The sequence below is a fragment of the Malurus melanocephalus genome, unplaced genomic scaffold (genome assembly GCF_030028575.1).
Source record: "Malurus melanocephalus ecotype Western Australia unplaced genomic scaffold, MMel_1.1 scaffold_0, whole genome shotgun sequence".
In the NCBI taxonomy this organism is placed as follows: Eukaryota; Metazoa; Chordata; class Aves; order Passeriformes; family Maluridae; genus Malurus; species Malurus melanocephalus.
Genome location: NW_026623232.1, coordinates 1,680,680 through 1,704,097, shown reverse-complemented (window position 1 = coordinate 1,704,097; position 23,418 = coordinate 1,680,680). Strand labels below are relative to the sequence as shown.

The following is a 23,418-nucleotide window of genomic DNA, read 5'->3' as shown; positions in this document are numbered from 1 at the left end:
TTTAAGAGACTCATGAGAGACCCCCTCCCACCCAAGAAAAACTGAAACACACACTGCACTCACTTTAGCAAGATTTACTGCTAAATTTCATTTGTCTGAAAGATAGGGTGCTTTTGCCTTTAAAAATTTAGTAGGCAACTAAACTGAACATTATACACAGTAAGCATCTTAGTATTTTATTTGTTGCATCTTTTATACAGAATAAGCTTCACTGATATTTAATTCACTGCAGTATTCTCCTGATGTAGCAATAAAAGATTACATTATAAACAAAGAACAAAATTTTGACTCGAAACTTTTTTAAATGTGTGCAATTTTTGCAGTTGACAAACAGCRTCACAATTCCTGGAAAAAATGAAATAAGCACATAAACTATGGCCCATTTTTTAAATCTCCAATTGATAGTTTTTCTATGTTTATCATAAATATGAGAAGCTAAACTCCAGCAACTAAAAGTAAACATACCTATAAATTCCTAGCAACCAGGATGCAAATAAAGGAGAAAATATACAACAACAACAACCAAGTTTCTTTTCACTTAAGTTGACATCTGCAATCTACTTACACTATATGAGGTAAAATTCCACAAGATCATGAAGGGTAAGGAGTTTTGAAAGAACCTGTTAAACATTGCTYAAAATGGCACTTTTGTAACTCGGGTCTGGGATTTGAGAATTTCTAAAACAGTGAAAGACAATACACTGCAGTATGTCTATACCCTCATAACATAAAAAAGAAACTACTCCATRAAGTGTCACTGAGATGGCTCAATCAAAGCAATATACAATTGTATCTTTATCGAGATAGATATTATGGTAAAAATGCTCACATTAAAAAATATAGTTATTATTGTTTGGATTTTCATGAAAACTAGAAGGGACTACGTGAGCCAGAGTAWGAGGAATTAGGATATAATGACATGCTTCCTCATTTTATAGCACTAATAAAAATAATAATAGAGAAAGCTCTATTACAAATCTTTAATAACCACAGTTTAATTTCCTAGTATATTTTAAAAACTTTACTATGTGGGTGTATGTGCATGCATGTCTGCATAAACACACAAACATATAAAAAAAATAAATCAGAATGTGTATATTACACATACACACATCCAAATTCCTGCATAGAACACTTCCATAACGCAAACAATATGCAGGGCCTCTTCCATGTGACAACCACGCGCCACATGCCATGCTTGCTTATTTCTCTGTATTTATCCAGTAAATGTAGTAACACTTTCATATTTGGCTGAACGTGTTAAGATTCTTAAAAATAATGGTGATCAARCCATAACATCATACACAAAGAAATGATACTGCAAATACTGGTGATCAAAAGTTCAACATGAAAGTTCGTATGAAATGGAATGTAAATTATTCTWAAAATTAGTATTCAAAGATTAGTTAAATATTATGGAAAAAAAACTTGGAATTTATAGAAAGTTTAAAATGTAATTCACATTACAAAGACTGGAGATACTTTATAGATGGAATTTTTAAATATGGATATGACTGGCATTTTTTTTAAGCTTACTTCTATTAGAAATAGACTTGTTTCCTGTACAGGTGATGCTTTGTCTATGCCATATACAGTAGAAAAATAAATTCTTTAGCAACCTAGAAATAGTTTATAAAACTCTTGAAGATTCTTTTTTTTTTTTGCTAAACATGCTAAGATTAGACTGAAAACTATAAATAAAAGCTATATAGACAACAGGTAAAGTAGAACAAGTTAGGAATACTACAATTTACAGGACAGACTTTATTGTACTATTAATTCCTGTGTGCTTTGCAATAGGAATAGGGTTGACTTTTCTTTTTTATGTTTTCTTAAAAAAGATAATTACTTGCAAGAATATAACACAATATCAAGATAATTTATAATATACATGTACTTCAAACAGCAGCCGGGTTTATGGTATCATAGTAATCTAGAATGATAATCCAAGTCATTAGAAGTACAATACCTAGGACATAAGTGGGAAAGGCAATTTTTATTTTGGGAAAATGGAGCAAATCAATCTCTTAATAAAAGCCTTAATTCTCAAAATCATCTATTTACTATAATACATACAAGACGATCTTAAATCTTGTTATAAGTGAAGATTACAACAGTGACCATCATAAAGCTTTTTTTTTAAACTACACAAAACATTCTAGCAGCTGAATGAGCCAAAACTTTCTTCTTTGCAGACCTAAAAAGGTACATTTTGAGCATGAAAGAAAAAAAGCTGCTATGAAAAGTCTCACAGGTAGTGTTTATCTATGGTCTCCCCTTTGCTACAATTTGTAACCTTCTAATTTTTTTACCACTATCAAAATATTTAACCAAAAGATTTGTTTAAATTAAGCAGCATTCTTTTACAGCAAAACTGGTACCAATATAAAAGTAAAATAAATGAAAMAGAAAAAAAAAAGATAATTTAAAAATACAGTGAAAAAAAAAGAGTAATTTGAAATTTTAGTACAACATACCACAGGAAAAAAAAAAAAAAGAGTAATTTGAAATTTTAGTACAACATACCACAGGAAAAAAATATGAATACAAGTTTATGTGATTTTATATATACACACTCTAAAGAGGTTAATTGTCAGTACCCAAAGTATTTATTGCTATGTATTAGCAATGCATTTTTGTATATCTTTAGAGGGTCACATAAAAATAGATTTAAAGAATAGATTAATTGAAGTCCTAGATTAAAACATTGTTTGGTTTAGAGAATTTTACTACAACAAAAGTCATGTTTATGTATGAAAAGTTATATAACCTTATATGAAAATGTCATGAACTATTTTCTAAACACTACATGTATTCCCAAGTGGGAAAAATTAAAATATCTAAAATATATTAGATTAAGTTTACAAGACCATCAATGATCTTTTAAACATGCAGCTGTTTACAGAATTAACAGTTTTACAAAATGTTTAGTTCAGTAATGGAACATAAAGAAATAAGTAGGCAACATCAAAATTTTTGTACAATATTGGAAACTCACTTTTACAACAAGCATGTCCTTGGTATTGTGCTGTAAGAAATAATAAGCAAGTTCACCCACCCTTAAACTGTCCACAGGTTTACTTATAAGTAAAGATGGATGGCGAGGGATCGTAAAATTCTCAACAGTGCATTTTGCATTCTTTCATAAACCACCCTAAGCATAAAGTCACATAAGTAGCCAGGAGATTACAAAATAAACTATAGTTGGGCTCTAGTTGTTTACACAGAATGCTTGAATGTGAAGAAAATTGCCAAAAATAGCATGTTAAATAACAAAAACCAGCCATAAAGCAGGCTGTAAGCATTGAATGTTTCATAAATGTAATTTTTTTTAATCATTAAATTTCTATAGAAAAATTTTATTCACAATATATTGTGACAAACCGTCACAGGAATGATATAGTGATTGCAATAAGGTATCATGCAGCAGCAGCTTTGTACTTTATAGCTATTTTTGCTTTTAAAAATTAAACCTCTCCAGTCATGCTTATCACATAGTTTTTATCTGCAGCGTGTACAAATGAGGAACACAGTACGGGATATAACAAAAAGATGTCCAATCAGCTGGATGGGAATTATTTCTCATAAATATGAAGTACATTACTGTATCCTGAAACATGCATGTCTATAGCTTGTCTCTACTGTCCAGCGCCAGGCTGCCTGCAATCATCTTCCATCTATATRATACCAAGAGGGTCTGCTGGTAACTGCGACTGGATCAGCTGAGGCTGCAGCGGGGGTGGCAGCTGCAGGGGTACCATGGGTTCCACCATCTGCACTGGGTTGGAAGGYGGTGGCTGACAAGCCACTGGGTTGGGTGCTTCTACAATCTCCCCGTTGTAAAAGAAAAATTGACATTGTTGAATGAAGGTCTCTATAACTGATTGGTGGATTTTGGTGGTAGAAAGAAACTCTCTGTTTTCAAAATCAGGTCTCATCAAAGTAGGCCAGAAACAAATCGATAAGTTATCAGCAGTCATAAAGTTGGTCTTACAATGCTGACTAACCCTGAAATGAGAATGATATGCACAGAGTGAATTAAAACCAGTATGCAATCAACTARAAATATTCTCATAGCACTCTAACTGTAGGCATTATTACTATCTCAAGATTTTTGCTCCTTTCCTCCAGCAATCCATTAAAATAATTGTCCTTGAATATTTTATGYGATTATGCAGAAGAAAATTTAGAAACCATGTCGCTTCCAGATTTGGACAGTTAACTAATATAAATCTGATTAAGCTTTTAATTAAGAAAGAAATTCAACATTGCACCAGCATTTTGAACTGACAATAATAAAYAAACTGAAATAGGTTCTTCATTGGAATTCATTATTGCAACACTACTACAAAAAAACAAACAAAACAACCAAACCTCCAAAGAATAACAAGCCACCCTATTACTAAACTTATCATCYACAAGTAAATGCCTACTCAGAAAAAAACAAAATGCTTTTCACAGTAATAGGCTAGAAAGAGCCAGGATATTTTGTTTTCTAAAATTTCTTCTGCATTCTAAATGGACATCACAATTGAATCTAGAAGTAATTACTGAGAGATACATGAAAAATCATATGTTAACATGCTACATCTAACAAACACYGAAGATATGCACCCAGCTGGGAACATGCATTTCCTATACTACAGTAGACATCACAAAGGTAGCAGAGCTACAATTGTCCTGTAGAAATAAACAGAAAATAAAACTTCAGAAATTTGTCAGTTACAATTTTGATGATTAACAAGAGCAGCCTACATGGATTTCTGACAGCTGGCTGTAGTCCATAGATTCAAAAGCTGTGAAAGCCACGTTAAATACTAGATTTAATGCTATAAGAAAATATTTTCACTCATTTACAATGCATGTATAATGGTAACTATAAAGTATAAAAAAATAGTGTGAAGGTACACAAATACTGCCTCTCAATCTGTTTTGAGTAAGTTTGGTCCAAAGGACATTTGGATACTATTTCTGAGTGGCAGTAATATTCATAATATCTTTGCTAAAAAAATCGCATTTTAAATTCATTTACAGATCAAAGAATAAATGTAAGCTGCATTTTGCTTAGCATTATTATTAACATGCTGTATCTGTACAATCATTAGACCAATAAATGAAGCACTGGGAACCTATGGTTAGAGGAAACAAGAAAAGAAAGGCACTGCACCTCTTCCCCAATAACAGCTCACAACCAGATTAAACAAAATGAACCATCAACTGCATTCTCTCCRTGCTTCAACTTTACTTTTGTACTTTGTAAGAGTAAACAAAACCCTACCAACCTGTACRCTGTGTCCTACCAAACTTTCCCAAACTACTTTAAAATCTTCTTCTAAGTGCTCATCAAATGCTCATTTACCTTCTTCTAAGTTCACTCAAAATGAAAAATGACAACTGTCTCTCTTGATCCTGCCCACTTCCTCCACTGCCAAATCTCAGTAACTTCAGACTACAAACCTGCTCTGATCAGACTTTAAAAGCTGTACACTGGTGTTTTCCCAGATTTCAGAAGTATATTGTACCATATTAGTCCCTATGTATAAAGGGTCTTATTACAAAGAACATGAGTGAAAACACAACCAGCATCAAAAAAAGCCAATGCCAATCCAACACTATCCTGTTCCAACTGCTTTAAAAGCTAAATTCTGCTTACAGTTAACCACAATTACCTGAAATGCTTGGAGAGGAGCTTATAACACTAATGAAAAATTCATCTCACTGTTGCCATTTATTAGATCTCATGGTTACTGGTCTTGTATTTTTACAATGTAGATAATACTTGTATTTTTTGTTTCAATAACCAGGTCTTGGTCTTGGTGGACCCACCAAAATARTATCAATCACCAACCATTACTAACTACACAACAATAGCACATATTTTACTATAATGACACAGGATGTAAAAACAAAGCAACTAAACATTAGCTTGTGATGAGAACTCTTTCATCATGTAGAAGACTGCTTTACTTCACTAAATAAACAATTCATTTGGCAAACAACACTTCCATTTTAATTATACACCAGCAGCAATTTACCCCAAATTAATCTCTTAAAATAAATACAGACTGTCAAGAAATTAGATGCAAGTTGCCTTTAAGATCCTGTACACAGCTGTATCCACCTCTTCCTACATATGCAATTGCTTACAACCGAGCAGTTTTCTTGTTGAATGGAATGCAACTACCTGACACTGCAAATGACACCAAAAATTAGAGCCTTTCTTTCTTAAGATCATTTTACTAGCAAACTGTAATGTAAATCACTTATCATTAACAGAGGATYAGATCAGAAAGCAAAGGCCAGTGTACATCACTTACGTTCTTCAAAAAATTCCATTATTAATATGTTTYGCTTGTTTGTACATATGCATGCATTAGGACCTATTCAGGAATTTTTAGAATTATGTTTAGCTCTTTTACTTGCAGCAATCCAACTACTTGACAGTGTACATTGAGCTGTGCTATGCAAATAGGTGACCAAATAAAGACAATTCCAAGACTGCCATTCTTCTACAAAAATTCCTATCTGGTCAATTGAGAACTAACAAAACATTTCAGGTAACTAACAACTCTGTCAAGTCTGAGATGCTTCGTTTTACTTTAGATATTTGCAAGTACATCTTGAAATTCTGTAATATGGTTATTTGTTCATTGATATGGTTTTATGTATTTTAGGGCTGAATTTGTATTGGACAACACTGTAATGGAAAAATTAATCAATTTCCCTGAAAAAGAAAATGGATAACATTATAAARGTTAAACAAGTTGCATACGTGATGGAGAGATGTGTAAAAGTAGGTACATAAATTCCAAAATCTTACACGTTCCATGAAAAGAGAAGATTCCCTCCAAACTGCAGTAGAGAGTAGCTACATTCTCCCTGTTGACTAAGAAGGGAAATTAAAGGTTCTTATTTCTACCCCTGTACTACATGCCCAGTTAGYACATTACAAACACCTGCAGAAACAGACACACAGATAGTAGTCCAGAACAATTGTCCTAAGGTTATTTTTAGAGATACAGATATATAGAGATATATATGTATGTCTAAAAAYGTAYGYGTGTGTGTGTCTRTACACAAAATTTTCTGGCTGAAAAGTAATGTTGCAGAGAAAGAAGCAAGAAAGTCTTGGTGGAAAACAAGCATGAGTCAGCCAGGTGACTCTGTGGCAAAGAAGGCCAACAGCACCCTAAGCTGCAAYAGGAGTGCTGCCAGCAGGTCTAGAGAGGTGATCTTTCCCCTTCACTCAGCACTGTAAAGCACTCCCACTGGTGTCTGGGACCCAGCTCTGGGCTCCCCAGCACAACAGATATGTGAACACACTGGAGTGGGCCCAACGAAGGGACATAAAGAAAAAGATCATTAAGAGATCAAATATCTCTCAAATGAGAAAAAGCTAAGAGTGTTAAGATTGGTTAGCTTAGAAAAGCTCAGGGGAAGTCTTACCACTGGTTTCAAACATCTGATAAGAGTGTGTAAAGGAGATTGTGATTCTTCTGAGTGGTATTCAGTGATAGGACAAGAGGCAAAAGGCACAAACACCCACAGGAAATTCTCTTAGTGTGGGAAAACCGTTCTTTTCTGTGRGGGTGACTAAGCACTGAAACAGGTTGTTCTGAGAGACTGTGGAGTCTGACTTCTTAGAGTTACTGAAAACCTAACTGGACACTATCCTGGGCAATTTGTTGTAATTGACTCTGTCAAAGCTATGGGGTTGAACAAAACCATCTCCAAAGATCCCTTATAACCTCAACAATTCAGCGATTCTGTCTAAAAATGCAGAAAAAAAATCACTAGCTAATCTTTAAGTGACAGACTAATGGATAAACAATTGTGTCAAAAAAAAGGTTACTTTAGCTTTCACATATTTTTTTAATATAGTTAATCTCMTCTGTGGATTTCAGAGAATAATTTMATTTWAGCTGAATAAGAAGCACAAGCAAGCTGGACTTTTTTTTTACAACTGAATATTGTACACATAAAGGCTCAAATTATGATGTGATATACATCTATTAATACCATTTTAGTAAACATAGAAATAACTTTTAAAGATCAAAACATCMGATTTCTATGCAAGAGGAAAATATAAGCAGCAAGTGTAACCAATTTACTGTTACTTACAGCTTTGTTCTACATTTTATTATTCAGCACAGAGTTTAGGCTCTAAATTTTGAAGTCCTGTTTTGGCAGGAGGAAGAGAGGGGGAGGAGGGTGTTTAGGCCAAATGACTCGAATTCCTTAAAACCTAGATTAGTCTATAATTTTAATAGCTGTTATTTCCGGGGGGGGAGGATCTGTAATAGTTACAATTAGGTGCATAGTTATTATTAGGTGCAGTTATTCTTTCAAGCTTATGTTATACACAGTAGTTACTCTTTTAACTTCATAGTAGCAATAATGACAGATAAATGTATGTCAATAAAATATGAGAAACGTATCTACAAGGCTTTATTAATCAACTAATTCCTATTGTCTCTTTCCACCTTTTCAATTCTAGTAGGTAATTCATTCTTACAAACACAATCATTTTTGCAATTGTTACAACTTTAACAAAATTGAAATATACTAAACCTGTTTAGATGTGTTATTATGTATCTGAAGACATCATAGTTCACTGGATGGAATTTCTTCACAATTTCTTTTAACTCGTGTAGCCGTTCTGTCTTATCCATGATTTCTATAGAAATAAGTGACATTTTCTGACACATCCACAAAGACATACTGAATGAAGCGTTGCTAAGTCTTTCTCCTAACATAATGGTAAGATACCCACAAGAGAAATATCACGTGACAAAATATTTAATATAATTCCTATTTTCATAGAGTAATTKTTTTATTACTGAGTTCAACTAAGCACAAAAATATTTTTCTAAATTCAAGTGGAATTATTTGTGTTCATCAAATAATTATTTGAATAGCTTACTGTAGCCTTGTACAATAACAATGTGACAGGGCCATTTCTTGTAAGAGTTTCCTCTGCTTGCAAAATGTTATGACAGAAAGACATTCACATGAGAATAATTTAAACTTCACAGTTATTCAAGCAATAAAAAAACTACAAATAGGGCTGGTGCAGCCATTCTAAATATACTGTTTWAATAAAACTAGGATTTTTCACAGGCCCAATGCATCCTTCAAAYAGGAAATAACCAACATGTAGGAAAGGAATACAAATTTTTATTTTACAAAACCCAGCAACTAATGCTTTGGATCCATATAYGCTACAGAATATACTTCTGCTAATGCTGTGGATCCATATATTCTACAGAATACACCTTTAATCCATGATGAATACAATATAAAGAAATACAATTTCACTTTTATTAGTTGACTGCATTGCTAAAAAGAACCTTGATCTACCCTCATATCATCGAAAAAATGTTAAATGCAGGCAGTATATCCCAAATATAAATTTAAAGCAGTATTAATGGCATTTTAAAATAGTAATTCCATTCATATTCTAAGCTATTTTATGTTGTGACTGGAATTTAACTGTTATACTTCTAAGAAAAAATAAAACCAAAGTCATTCAACAAGCAATATGCCTGAAAAGTACAGCAGAAATACCAGAAATAGGCATCTGCAGATATCATCAGAAAACACAAAATTTCTAATGGACTATATGTTAATCAAGTCTAGGCCCAAGCCTTAGGTTTACATTTGTGTTTCCATGTTTTGAATACAAAATACTTTAGAATTCATGTGTCARAGTCATATTCTGTAAAAAAGTGTAGTGGTCATTTTCTGAAACAGCTTGCTACCATTACAAGAGACACTAATTTCAAAGGCAGGAATCTATGAAACATCTGAAAAATATYTGTAAGGCAAACAAAGCTAAGCACCTTATAAGAGTTCAAAAATAATTTGAAAAACATCTAACAGAATTAGGGAATTACCATAATATCCCTTAGATGCGTCTGATTTTTAAAGCCTACTCTGAATGTAAGGTTTCATGAATTCAAGGGGATTTTCCCATTAACAACTGCAAAGCCTCTCCAAAAGCTTTCATCATTTTCATCACTTAACAAAATAAGGCAAAAAAGTAGATTTCTCCCAAATAAATTTTCCACGAAAAGGAGAAATAAGCCATACACTTATTCACAAAAAAAATGCATTTGTTTCAACATACAGTTTTTCTAATGTAAAAAATATTAAAAATGCATGCGCCTAAGCAATTTAAAAAATACTCAATGCAGATAGTCCTTCCAACTTGCAATGAAGTAAAAATAGCAATAAGGGCAATGAAAATAACATAATTACAACAAGAAAAGGTTGTTTATTACTTACTTGATGTTTCTAACAACTCTTGATGCAAAGAATAAGGAACTAATGGATCTGGCAGATCTGCAAAAAAAGCTTTAAGAGCCCCAGCCACTGCATTCACTGTTACGCCCATTGACTCTAGACTGATATTATGATCTGCAAAAAAAAATTTAAAAAATTAAATAGCAGTGTAAGTAAAACCTACTGTCATCATTCCTTATATGACTTTATGAACATGAGAATTTATTCAAAACACTGAAAACTAAAATTCTACCAAATGATTATTAAACAATGAACAAAAAGGTGAGCCTGTTAATAAGCTGCTATCATACTGACTGATAAGAAATAAAATATAAGAAAATCTAACAGTATTAAATTTTATTTCCCAAAACGTGGCTCAACAGCAGAGTCAGGATAAATAAACCAGTATATTTATTTTCTTGAGCATCTAGAAGGTATTTTACTATTTTTCACAGGCTCAACTTCATGATTAATATCCAATAATTTTTACTAAGTGTTTTCATTTTGAAATATAAAGACAGAGTGAACAGCCTAACCTACCAATCATATTTCACTATATTCTACAATGACAAAGACTATATTAGAAATTATCAAGGCTTAATTGTTAATGCATACTATTCAAGAGAGCTTTCAGTAAAGGATCTAGAATTACTATTTGTGGGGGATAAGAAGCAGAAGTGAATGCCTTAAATACCTAGGACTGCTGAACTGTTAACACAAGGAGCAGCTAAGACAGCAGTTAAACTCTTTCAAACCTTAAAATACCACCTAGATAATATTTTAACAGTACTTAAACCAGCTGCAACAAGACTCCCCTCCCATMCTGGGAGCTTCCCTGGTAGTAACTTGGACTATACCACTACAACCCACCCAAGCATTAAACACTCAGTGCTACGGAAGTTGATATGAAAGTGCAATCCTTTTAAAGTGCAGTCCACTGTGATAAATCCATGGAGAATYCAGGTTCTGTTTTGACTTCAAAGAAAATCTCTGATTACCTTGATCAAACTGTTTTTGAATGTTGTCTTGATCTGTTTTATTCCCACTAACACGGTACAGGCCTTCAGTACATAATCCTTAGGAGGAAAAATAAATATTAAAAGCAAGTTTATACGCTATTGGGTAAAGCAGAACCACTTTTAACTACTAAATCAGAAAACAAAAGTAGCAATACAATTCTTAAGTGTCTAAAAAGTAAACACATTAACCATTATAGTGACAGAGGACTACCAAAACACAATATGTCAGTTATCTATTGAGTCCACTATTCCATTTAATATGAATCGGAGGAAATTACACTGTAGGATAACAAGACTCTGCAGATATTTGTTGAATAATGTATCCAAAATTATTCTCTTACTGATCTCTATTAGAGTCTTGTTATTTGCACCTTTTTTTAATAATAAGAAACGTAAATTCTGTGGTACCCACAACACGTATTTTTAAAAACTGTCTTCACAGTTTGGGCTTAACAACTATGGCAGGCAACAACACCCTAAAAATACTCTGCAGAAAAAAAAAATCAAGCATTTGTAACTGAATCCTGATCTTTGAATCATGGTGTAACACATTCCTGTATGTGATAAGAACTTAATCCTCCAACGTGCTTTCCCTTTTACCATATATATTTCATAAACTTTGAATCCATTTCTTCTCACTTCTTATCAAAGGTAAATTATCACATCCTTTACAAGTCTTCCTTTAAGGGATGGGGGAAAAGGGGAAAAGGAAAAAGGTGTTATGAAGCAGAGGTTCCCCGAGCTTCTTACTATTACTTTGTTTCMCTATACATTACAGAGTAGTCGTAACTCCAACAGTCTTTCAAGGTAAACATTTAAAAGTACACTATAATTATGCACACAAGCACATTTGTACACTCCACTCCATTGGTTAGGCATCCTAGCACATTGCTATCTTTCATGCCTGAAGTGACTCACTGAATGAAAGAGTCCATCCTAACAAACACACCATTACCCAAGATATTTTTCTTTGTTAATTTAAAACCTATTAAGGAATATAAACAGTTTATAGTTTCATAATTCTCCAAGTTACCTTTATGGGTAAAAAATAATCTATATGCTACATCTCTGTAACACTACATGGTTTTATTAAAAAATCCACAGGTTTCATACTTTATGAAATCTCTTGGCCTTTTGCCATCACAGGCCAAGAACTGAATGCATTTTAGATCATCAGATCAATACTTAACCGCCCTGTCACACCACAATCCACCTGTGCCTTTTAAGTTACCAAGAAACATTAAGAATTCTGTTACAATGTCCAAAGTACAGAAAGCACTTGAGTGGTTTATACAGAAATTTATAACAATTTCATATGACTCTTCTAACTCATTATTTCCTTCTTAATGCATTAAGAACTCACATGCCCCTTTACAGGCTGCATCAAGGCTATTTTAGTAACCATTTCTTCTATAAACTTTCATGGCTATCATTTAGCTTTCCAATTCCATAGCCAAGAGTATTCCTCTTGTAAATACACACCTGAACAATCCTTTAAAAAAACCTGAGCCTTGTTCACTTGTATCCTAAAACACCACCAGAAGGTATAATCTGGGGGCACAGAGCACCAAGTGGTTTCAATGATTCAATGGTTTCCATATCTGAAAGGGGTTTCAAACATGTCTTTAAAAAAATGCCCCTAATGTGCTACCTGTGATGACTGCCAGAAACATTTTGCATTCCTCTTCCAGAAGCTGTAAATAAATACAAAAGACCACTGGTAGATAAGAACAAGCTACAATCAAGATTCACTTTGTCTAGTATGGGAGAATGCTCAGTTGGAGGTCCTACAGCCTGAGGATATTGTTTTATCCAATTACTATTCAATTTCCTTCTGCACAACAGAAATTGAATGTGCAATAGCAATAGCAGTTTCTGAGAAGTCTGACCCAGTCACTATTTTGCAGGAGTGTATAAAACCTGAATATTTAAACTGGCTGCTCTACAGACATGTGCTCTAGTGTGGTATCTGGGCTACACCTCTAAGAAACATAAAAAGACAACTTACAGCACTTCAGAAAATTTTCAGGTTAAACAAGGAGATGCCTACTGAATTTAGGCATCTTCCAAAAATAGTGAAGTGCTTCAATTCTGGATTAAGTTAAATAAATTTCTCTTCTGAATTCCTCAAGGCAATAATCTTTCTTGCTTGTGTATATTCTAGGAAGTCACACTTCATGAAATGGTTGGTCAATTGTCATTACATTTTCTCTAAGGCACAGAAGGAGACAAGTTTAATCTGTTTGTGTGTATACACTCAGCTAGAAGACTGAAAGTATTGTTTAAGTAATGCTCAAATTCTCYGTTGCTTTCTATTATGCAGCCAGGTCTCTCCAATGCTTTGTATATCAAGATATCCATCAAGTATCAGACATTCTAGTTTTAGAGTGTCTTGYATATCTATAATGTATATCTATAATGAGAGAGGGAGAGATAGCCAGCACTCAACATTTCTTTTTTTCTGACAGCTTTTTAAAAATTCTGTTCCTTCATCTGCAAGCACCTTGATTTTTCAGATTTTTTTTCTACGTTCTTACCCTCCTTGCATTCCAGGCCAGYCGTAATTTTCAACTTATCCTTACACAATTGCTGCTGTAATATGTATCAGAATCATATGATGTATTTGCTTCTCTGTCTTGTCAGCTTTGCAACACCTATAGGTTTAAATAATTAGGTCCTCCTTACCTCATGTCACAATAACCTGTATTTATTTCAAGACAGTGCACAACCCCTTTGCCTCGACTACTCTTTTCTCAAAGTACCTCCTACGGCCTAATAAATTCTCTTGCACCTTCTTTTCCGTTGCCAGTTGTGACCAGGGCTCCATGCCATCTATTTGGAAATGCACCACATGGGGTTCACAGCATTTCAGAGAAAATAAGCAAGGYTGATCTGCACCTATATGCATAATCAGTCTGTAGGACACTTCCATTCTTAGGCTCCAACATATTTCCACAACTCTTGGTTCCTCCACGAAATGTATTAACTTCAGCACAAAGGAAAACCGAAGTCTATCTGGTATAATATYCACTTTCCATACCATATACTACACTAAGTAGTATATGCTTGAGGAGAGATGTAGAAAGGATAGGAGAGGAAAAAAACACAATTTAGCAGCAATCTTTTTGTGGCATATCCTCCCAGCTTCCTGCAGATGGTGGCTTACACAGGCTTTTGCATAAGGTGTTGTAATAGCCACTTGTGGATTTATCCTTCACTAATTCACCCAAATCCCTTCAAGTCATTTACTTGTGGTCTTTACACCATGGTGAATGCAGCTTTGTCATTCTGAATGTACATTATGAAAGCACAATGAGTTTTTGCTCAGTACTTGAAGTTTTCGTAAWTTTTTTTTCTTCAAAAGAAGTAGTAACTTCTCTATACTTTCCCAGAACCTTTTCTTTTTTTAATTTATGTAATTTCTCCTCCTCAGAAATGTTCTAAGCTAATCAATTCAGTCTGTCTTTATCCAAGAGTTACTACTAGTGTCGTATGTATGATCTTTCCCAATTCTTTCCTATTTACAGAAAGGCTAAACCAAATTGCAACTAGTATCCAAACTGTGTGTATAGCATGGCATTATGTAATAGTATTTTCTTCCTCCACTTACTCTCAAATTTTTTTGGTTTTTTTGCTTGCTTGATAACAAGTACAGAGAGTGTTAGTTTTCAGAGAGCTGTCTATGATGATTTCAAACCTTTTCCCAAGTGACAACAGCTATACTAACATTTAGACTGCTGCAGAGTCAGAGTGTCTGCTAACATCAACAGCCAGATTCTGCTATCATGTTCTGTCTGTGACTCAAGAGTACATGCCACTATCACAGCAAGTCTGTCTCTCCCTAGTTCAATTCCTCCCTCTACAGTGGCCAATGGAACTYTTCTGTACTCATTCTCTCCACTACAATAGCTGCATCTATCATTCCCACACTTAGCTTTGTAAACCCTGTGATCTATATATTTCTCTAATTTTATTCCACAGATTGATCTGGTGTACCTCTTTTCAACCCATATGCTACTACACAAGACTAAAGGAACTGCCAGTTCACTGATCCAAAACAGTAATTTCTGTGTACACCTAAAATGTATGTAATTACAGAGCAAAGTCAAATTCTAAGTAAGAATAAAGGACTAACTTTACTTACATAAAGCACACTTAATGTGTCCTTATCTGAATGTATCAATACTGACATTTAAAGAACCATGACATTTAACTCACATACTGAAAACCAGAACCAAAAATGTCTTAGGGCTTCCTGCAATMAAATAATTTATAGCATATTGAAATGTTTAATAAACAATAAGCAGTGTAAGGAAATAACCAGTACTTTTAGAAAGACTCATATAAGAGGAAATTCTCCAAAGATGAATTAACATTTCCATAATTTWCAGTAACAGATTATTAAACAAGGTCTCAATCATTTTATCAAGTGTCACTCAAGCATACATTTTATGGCCTGTTCATTTCAAAAAAAGAATACAAGACTACAGTTAATATGACATTACAAACATGCCTAGAAAAGGTAGGTGTATTCTTTGCTTCATTAAAAATGGGTGACAACCAAAGCACGCTAGTTTTCCAGGCGTATAGGCTGTTTGGTCATTTTGGGTCTAGAAAATGCTGAGGGAATAAGTGGAGCAGCATAATTATCCTACATACCCTGACATCTTGGTCCTATCTGCATTGTTTAGGAATTCTTTACATTACTCCCATGATGTTTCCTTTGAAGAGATACCTCATTAGCAATAAAACTTAAGTGCACTATATGTGTTTTATGAGTATTTCAAAACATATTTGTTTACAGTYTTTTAGTGATTCTCTCACACTACTAAACTAATGCATGTGCTCTTCCCCCATCTGGTAGTCAGTCTTCCATTAGGAAAAATGACTGAGGCCCGTTTTACCTTCTGGAGTTTGTTTCCTTTCTGTTGATTAATTCCAAAGTTAAACAAAACACAAACTGATGTATAGTCTCCTAACTACTGAAACCTATTCTATGCCACTTTTGAAGTGATCACAGAAGGAATTCTCAGAAGATCATCTAGTGCAACCTCCTAATCAGACAATGGTCAYCACTGAATTTAGATTCAGATGTTTATCTAAACTTTCCCTGAATATTTCCAAGATATCCCACAATATGTCTGGGTAACCTGAACCAGTGCTAACAATCTTCAGAGCAAAAGGATTCCCCTTCTTTCTAACGTCATACGTTAAATGACACTGTACTTCAGTTCTTTAGCCCGGCTGCACCTTGCATAACCTCCTCAYAGGTATGGGAAGCCACTCCTGGGTACTTCTTCGGCCTCTCTCTCTCCAAGCTGAACAAACCCATAGATGATGAATTCCAGCCCCTGACCCTCTTTTGCTAGATGCAAGTTTGTYAACATCTTTCTTGCAGTGTTTCAGATGATGTCCAACAAGTGCAGAGCAAAAATCAGTAACCATTTCCAACGCTGTAGTGCCTAGATCTCTACTGGAACAGTCCAACACAGAAGGCATGATCAGCCTATTCTCCACCATGATGGCAAGATCCTTTTCATTAGTACTGATATGGAGCCAATTAAGTTCTCAGCATGTTCTTCTGTGTGGGCTTAATCCTTGCAATTCCAGGGCATGGCATTTGTCCTCACTGAATTCTTTCAGGTTCCTACTATCCCATTCCTCCAGCTTGTCTACATTCCCGTGAGCAGAAGCCCTGGTCTTAAATATATCAACCACACCACCCACTCTAGAATCACTCACCAACCTGGTGAGGGTACAAATTATATTGTTACTGTGCCTATCCAGAATCAAGAGTAACAGTCCCGGCCTGTGTGCATTTTTTTGCTGAATACAAAGCTTCATGGGCAGTTGGGTTATCTTAAATGAACAATATGACCGAAAAAGATGATCTAACTCCCTGCCTCATCAAATCACTGTCGTCCCCTTGCTCCTGCACCATGCCTTGCACTTGTTTTAGCACATATCTGACCCTTAGTTTACCAGCTGTAATACTACACAGCAGGACTTTTACCATTTTTGCTGATACAGCTTTTCAAAACAGTGAACTCCAACTCATTCGGATACATCTGACAAGTGCCCAGAATGAAAAGTGACAGAAGCATACAGCGGAGAGAATCTTTCTGGTTACTATACATATATTATATTATATTCAGGCTGTTTCCTGTGAAAATATGCTGAGGATGCCAGCTCTCATACACCAGGCCAAGGGGCTGTCCAGTTCTTCTCTCTGTCCAACAGCACAGGCTCCTAAAAAACCTCTAGCTCTCCCAAGAACCTTAAATAAAAGAGGGAATCAATCTTGAATTTCTGGATTTTCCAGCCACCAGRAATATATTTCAATGATTTACCTGCCTTTTTTACCACAGCAAGCACTGTTGACTCATTTTCTTTGCTTATTTCTATTCAAACCTAATTCTCTAGAGACAAACTCTGCCTTATCTATACTTTCAGAGTAAAAATCAGGCCTCACAGCAGAGTCAGCATAACAGGCCTGGGYGTAACCGAGGTTTGAAGGAAATTTGAAGAAGGCAATATTCTTTTACTTGAATTACCTCCAAAACTGTAAATTTAGCAGCATTACAAAAAAGGTCTCAACATCAAAAAGCAGTAATTATTGTACATATACCAAGTATACCATTTTTAATTTCATTTATAGCTCTCACATAGGAATCATGTGAGATATTAAGTGACACCAGCTCTGCCAAATTCCTTCCTCCTTATTCCATTCCTTGTCTCACAAAAAATGAGTAAATAAATTTAAAATACAAATTATTCTAATAAGCKTCTCTTTGCTCAATCATTTCATGTACAATTAACACTCCATTAATGTTATCACTTTTCTATGAAGTATGGAATCTAAAATTTATAATCTGGTCAATGAAGCACATAGATAGCAATATCCTTTAAAAAWTTTTAAAACATTTGAAAGCTCAGAGAAAAAAAACATTAAAATATTGATATTACATTTGAATATCAAGAACTATACCTACTAAAGGGCAAAATTGCTAGTATTTGTAATGTTAATTTTATGTCTCCTATGTCTCCTCCCTTACAAAATGAAATTTAACCGATATCAAACTTTGCACCAATGCACGAACAAATATAAAAAGTAAACTCAAAATGCAAAAGAAAGAGAATTTTTTWAAAAACTCTCATATGCTAATAGTATCAGTTAGCATAAGTCATCTCGCCTGAATTATTTTGAGTCTGGGAAAGTTAAAAATAATTACAACAGTAGGTGTGGATAGTACACAAACAGTTACTAACAGTACACAAATGTTACTAACAAAACACTCAAGCTACAAACTTGCCATAAACATGTACACTTTYTACACTTACAATTGGGCATTCAACAGATATTTTTCCCAAAATGAAATTCTCTTCACTCCATYAGGAGAAAGCAAAAAACACACCAGAACAACTGTATCATCAAAATACTCTTTTGGAAGCCCATAACCAAAAATAGCTAGCAATGACAAAGACTCAATTGAAATAGCTACCCTCATGGGCATGTTACAAACTGATTTGCAAAGGATGTGACAGAGGTAAAAGCATACAAATATCATATATGTCACTAGTGACAGAAAAGTGTTCATATAGTCTGTAAAATGTTACAGATAAAATCACAATATCTTTACCAAAAATCAGTTTTTCTGAAGACATACATGTATAACAAGATGTCTAGTACAAAACTTGGTAATTCACCACTGGCAAATTACTTACCTGAAAGAATAAAAAAAAAAATCTTTTGATCATCTTGTTCAGTGAACCAAAAAATAGCTCTGCCAACCAACCAAAATATTATTCATACTGTTATAATTACAATTAATTCAAAAATTAAAGGCTTTCCTATAATCGTGGACAATGTAGAAACACAAAAGCAAAGTTTGTTTATAGTATTTTTCACATCTTTCCTCATTCCTTATCCAGAAGTGACAGTGGTATAAAATTTAAGATTTTCCACATGATATTGTGATTCCAACAAGACCAAGTATTATGCACTATTGCTGCTTCGTATTCTCAGTACCAGTGACCGTGAAATGGAGGTCCTGACACATATTTACAGCTCACCACCTTTAGATGTACTCAGGTATTAATCACTTTGCCCCCCAGATTCTGCTTCCAACACTATCARAAAGATTACAAAGGGATTAAAGCCCTATATTGTATATCAAAACTAACTGGTTGGCTCCATAAAGCTAAACCAATTCAGTATAAAGCTTTTTGTTGAAAAATACTGAAGTGGAACACAATGAATTATTAATATTAAAGAGCATTAAAGAAACACAGAGAATTAAATAAAATATTAAAGAATAACCTGTAGGTACAGATTTGGATCCTGTATCTTTACCAGATCTCCCTTTACCTATCCAGGAGCAACATGGCTTCTTCAGAAGAAAAATCTGTTAATTTATAGAAGGTTAGAACTTTCAAGCTCCTAAATTTATTTAGTTTTTCCAAACTGTCACTCTTCTACTGATACACACATTTTTTCCTGATGAGGATATTCAACAACATTACGGTAAAACAAAAATCTAACGCTATTTTCTACATGTGCTCAATTCTTTAACGTTTATGGTGAAGTAAGAATCTTCAAAGACATGGTACTATTGTCTCATCTAGGCATCTGAAAGAGAAAACTGTTTTTCACACTGCATACYTTCTAGCCTCAGTCAGAATTTATATGAGCAGTTTCAAAGCATTTTCTTGTATAATTTCATGAGACAGAAAGAAAGAACATAAAAAATTAAGATTAGCCCTTCAAATCAAAATGAAWCACATCTTTACAAATCCAACCATAATCCAAATTACACAGGAAGGACTTGAACTCCAGGAAAGTACCTTAAGAGGAAAAGATAAACAATTACATCCTCCGCAAGAGAAATATTCAGATTWGCAGAGTTGAAAAAGACTGCACTTCTTGATTAAAAAGACAGTGATAATAAACACTGGTATTCAGTGCARTTCATAGTGACAGCAGGCTGACTGGCCAAGAAAAAGATGAGTACTGAATGGCTCCCCAGGGCCAACCTGGCTTATGATATAGGAATGGTACCATTCTGAATGCCAGCCTGGAGCCAACAGGTCCTGATTTGCCTTGTGCAGACTGATAATCTCCAAAACTGCATTTGTGGAATTTTCTCCAACAGTYCCAAAGCCAATGATGTGAGTCTATCTCTGTACAGGACTTGAAGGCAATGCAAGTGAACATCCTCCTCTCTCACAGGCAACAACACATTCTATCAGAATCATGCTTCAAACTCAAATACCTACAGCATATTAATCCAATAAAATAATAATAATACACAAAATAATACACACCAAAAACAGAACTCCCACAGGCAAGTAGGGATGCTGAAAAGAGCACCCAAAACTGCTTACACAGAATCGAGAGTAAGAGAATGAAAATTGTAATATAAATCAAAAGGAGAGTTTTTGTTCAAAGTTAACAAAACTAGCACGMCAACTACTGTCTTGACAGTCACAAAGTATGCATAACACAATGCATATATACAATAAAAACAATGTTTGTCCAGCTTACATTTATGGCCAGAAACAAAATTCTCCAACTGAATAGCAGAATCCCAGGATGAATTAATATATACTCAGCTAACAGAAAATTTATGCCTTCTGAGTTGCCACTTTTGAGGAGATCCTACATTTTGAACACAGAGCAGCTTAACCAAACATTTTTCAAAGACAGGTCACGAGAACARAAGTGCTAAATCTTTTGGCTGCTTTGCTGGTTTGATAATTATGAGGAAAGAAAAGACAAATAATGTTCCCACAGTATTATAGTTCTCCTTCTCACCCCATAAACTGGGGAAAATTCTTTGGGAGAAATACTTTTTTTTTWAAGTTTACCACAAAGACGACAATACTTTTAAGCAAATAAAATTTTCTTTAGAACTGGATTTACAATTTTGTTGTTTGAAAGTATCTTAAAAAGTGAAACATGCTCAAATTAAGTAATGGATAGACTCTACAAACTCTTGAAATTGGTCTTCAATACTGGTGAATGTCTGTTTCCTACAGCTAGATTGCAGTAGCTGTATGTAGCCACTTTAAAAGAACAGCAATTCCRACAGTGACTCACCCAAAGGTTACTCTCGTTTATTTTGGGTTGGGATTTTTTTTTGTTATGGAAAACTGTAAACACAACATATATATATATTAAACTGCCTGTGCCACTCTATTACTCCTCGCCCTTCTTCCTCCTTCACCTTTTTTAACTGAGTGAGGTGGAAAAAGTAAAAGCAAGAGGGAAGAAAATACAGCTCTTACCTTTAATCCATAAAAAGATTAAAAATAGATTTATACTAATATTTCTGATCACAAAAAGATCAGTGCCTAAGGTTTCACCTCATTTTTTCTTATTGCAATAATGTAATATGTAAGTCTTCAAAAACAGCTATTAGGCTTACCACCTGTGGCATTTCTTTTGGAAACACTATCTTATAGATGGCAGAAAAACTSAATTTCACTGTAAGGAAGAAAACCCTTCAGCTTTACTCTAGCTAAAACTGCTACTGTCATTTCACAGCCAAAATTGTGTTAAAGATCTAAGCAAATGTAGAAAAAAAAGCCCGTTTATCTTACACTAAACAACATCCAATTGCAGACATGCATCAAAAGATGGTCCTGCACATGTTTCAGCGCAGTCACACTGTCATTTACTTCAACCATAGCAATATAGCATTTATGAAACTTCAGAGCAAGCAGAATCTATACACTAACTGAAAACAAGTGCTCACAGTCTTTAAAAACAAACTAACGAAATCCCCCCATAATCCCAAACAAAACCCAACCACAGGTCACTACTAAACCTCAAAAMCAATCCCCACTCCTAACTGTAGTCTTCTCTTGGACCAGCAAAATCATCCTACTGCCTCAAGGTCACACAGTAAATAGGCTGAAAGCAGGSACAAAGACACAAGCAGGAAGCCAGGGAGAAAGGAGACAGAGAAAACCATACTGTGAAATTTCACTCTAGTGTAAACACATATATGTTAATATTTTACATTCAACTGGGAAATTACATTTAAATAGCTTAACATTTTCAAGGAGAATTACACAGTATTTAGAAAATAAATGTTTCTGTCTCTGTAACAAGTTAAAATGCAAAACTAAGGTCACCTTTAAAATCAAAAAAGCAAGCTGACTAATCATGCCAAGTCARAAGCCATTTCAAGTACCTGTTTTCTATAACTGGAAAAGGTGGCTTCCAGAGCTTTTAAATATATGAAATGAAACACAGTGGCAATAGTGAGAGATGTAAGATTGGAATGCCATTGGGTTAAATGTATCACTTTCTAATGTCAAATGACAAGTTTTTTTAATTACAGGGTACATGTTAAACTTCGAACATTTGTCAAAAAGTAATTATTGGTATAAATAAAGTCAAAAGACCATCACATATTAAACATACAATTTAGAAAACACATTCTACTTTTTAAATGTTCCTAGATCACAATTATTTATTTCTAGGATGAAATTCTAAAAGTACTTCAAAACAGAAAATGAGAGGCTTTACTCATTATGCAAAATGGGAAAGTCTTTCCTCTAACAGTCCTCCTATCTTACCTGTATCTTCAATGAATTGCACACATTTTTCAACAAACAGAGGTATTGGTTTCTCAGCTGTAACCAAATCCTGTAGGGGCATCCCAAAGTAATTACTTTCCCAGTTTCTACGGATTGGAGGATTGAATGTCTTAGTTTTCTTTTTCGGCTACAACAAAACAGAGTTATTTAAGTAATATTCAAGTAACATTTTAATCAACTCATATTTCAATCATTCAGTAAACACAACCAGACCACACATCTATCAGACATTAAAATTTCTCTAGGGCAAACTGAATGAATAAAAAAGTACTTTTAAAACTAYACAGTATTTAACTTATAAAGTCATTATACATTAGATACAAAGCACTCAAACAACTTCTAAAAGTTTTGATTCTTTCTGTATTACATTAGGAACAGGATGATCTGATGTTTCAGTAACCGAAAGACCACAGGAACAGAAATAAAGACACTACTTGTTTAGAGTGCTGTGACAAGTCTTTACTTAGCAACTTTCGGCACTGCTCACATGAATCACATCTGAACCTTC

The 23,418-nt window shown here is 34.2% G+C and overlaps 1 protein-coding gene across 4 annotated transcripts in view; it reads right to left on the bottom strand.

The window, feature by feature from the left end:
- Positions 1 to 2,489: 2,489 nt before the first annotated feature.
- The window catches only part of ARHGAP5 (Rho GTPase activating protein 5), a 44,276-nt gene continuing 23,347 nt past the window's right edge, over positions 2,490 to 23,418 (bottom strand). For 2 of the 4 annotated variants that reach the window (XM_057389820.1, XM_057389911.1), the window contains 5 exons: positions 22,890 to 23,037; positions 11,283 to 11,360; positions 10,288 to 10,419; positions 8,572 to 8,677; positions 2,490 to 4,008 (listed from right to left, as the gene is read on the bottom strand). In XM_057389820.1, coding sequence (XP_057245803.1) covers positions 3,678 to 4,008; positions 8,572 to 8,677; positions 10,288 to 10,419; positions 11,283 to 11,360; positions 22,890 to 23,037 — 795 coding nt within the window. In that variant the 3' untranslated portion in view covers positions 2,490 to 3,677. Of the gene's footprint in view, positions 4,009 to 8,571; positions 8,678 to 10,287; positions 10,420 to 11,282; positions 11,361 to 22,889; positions 23,038 to 23,418 lie in introns of those variants that run through there. The other 2 variants (XM_057389991.1, XM_057390077.1) reach the window with 2 other exon arrangements.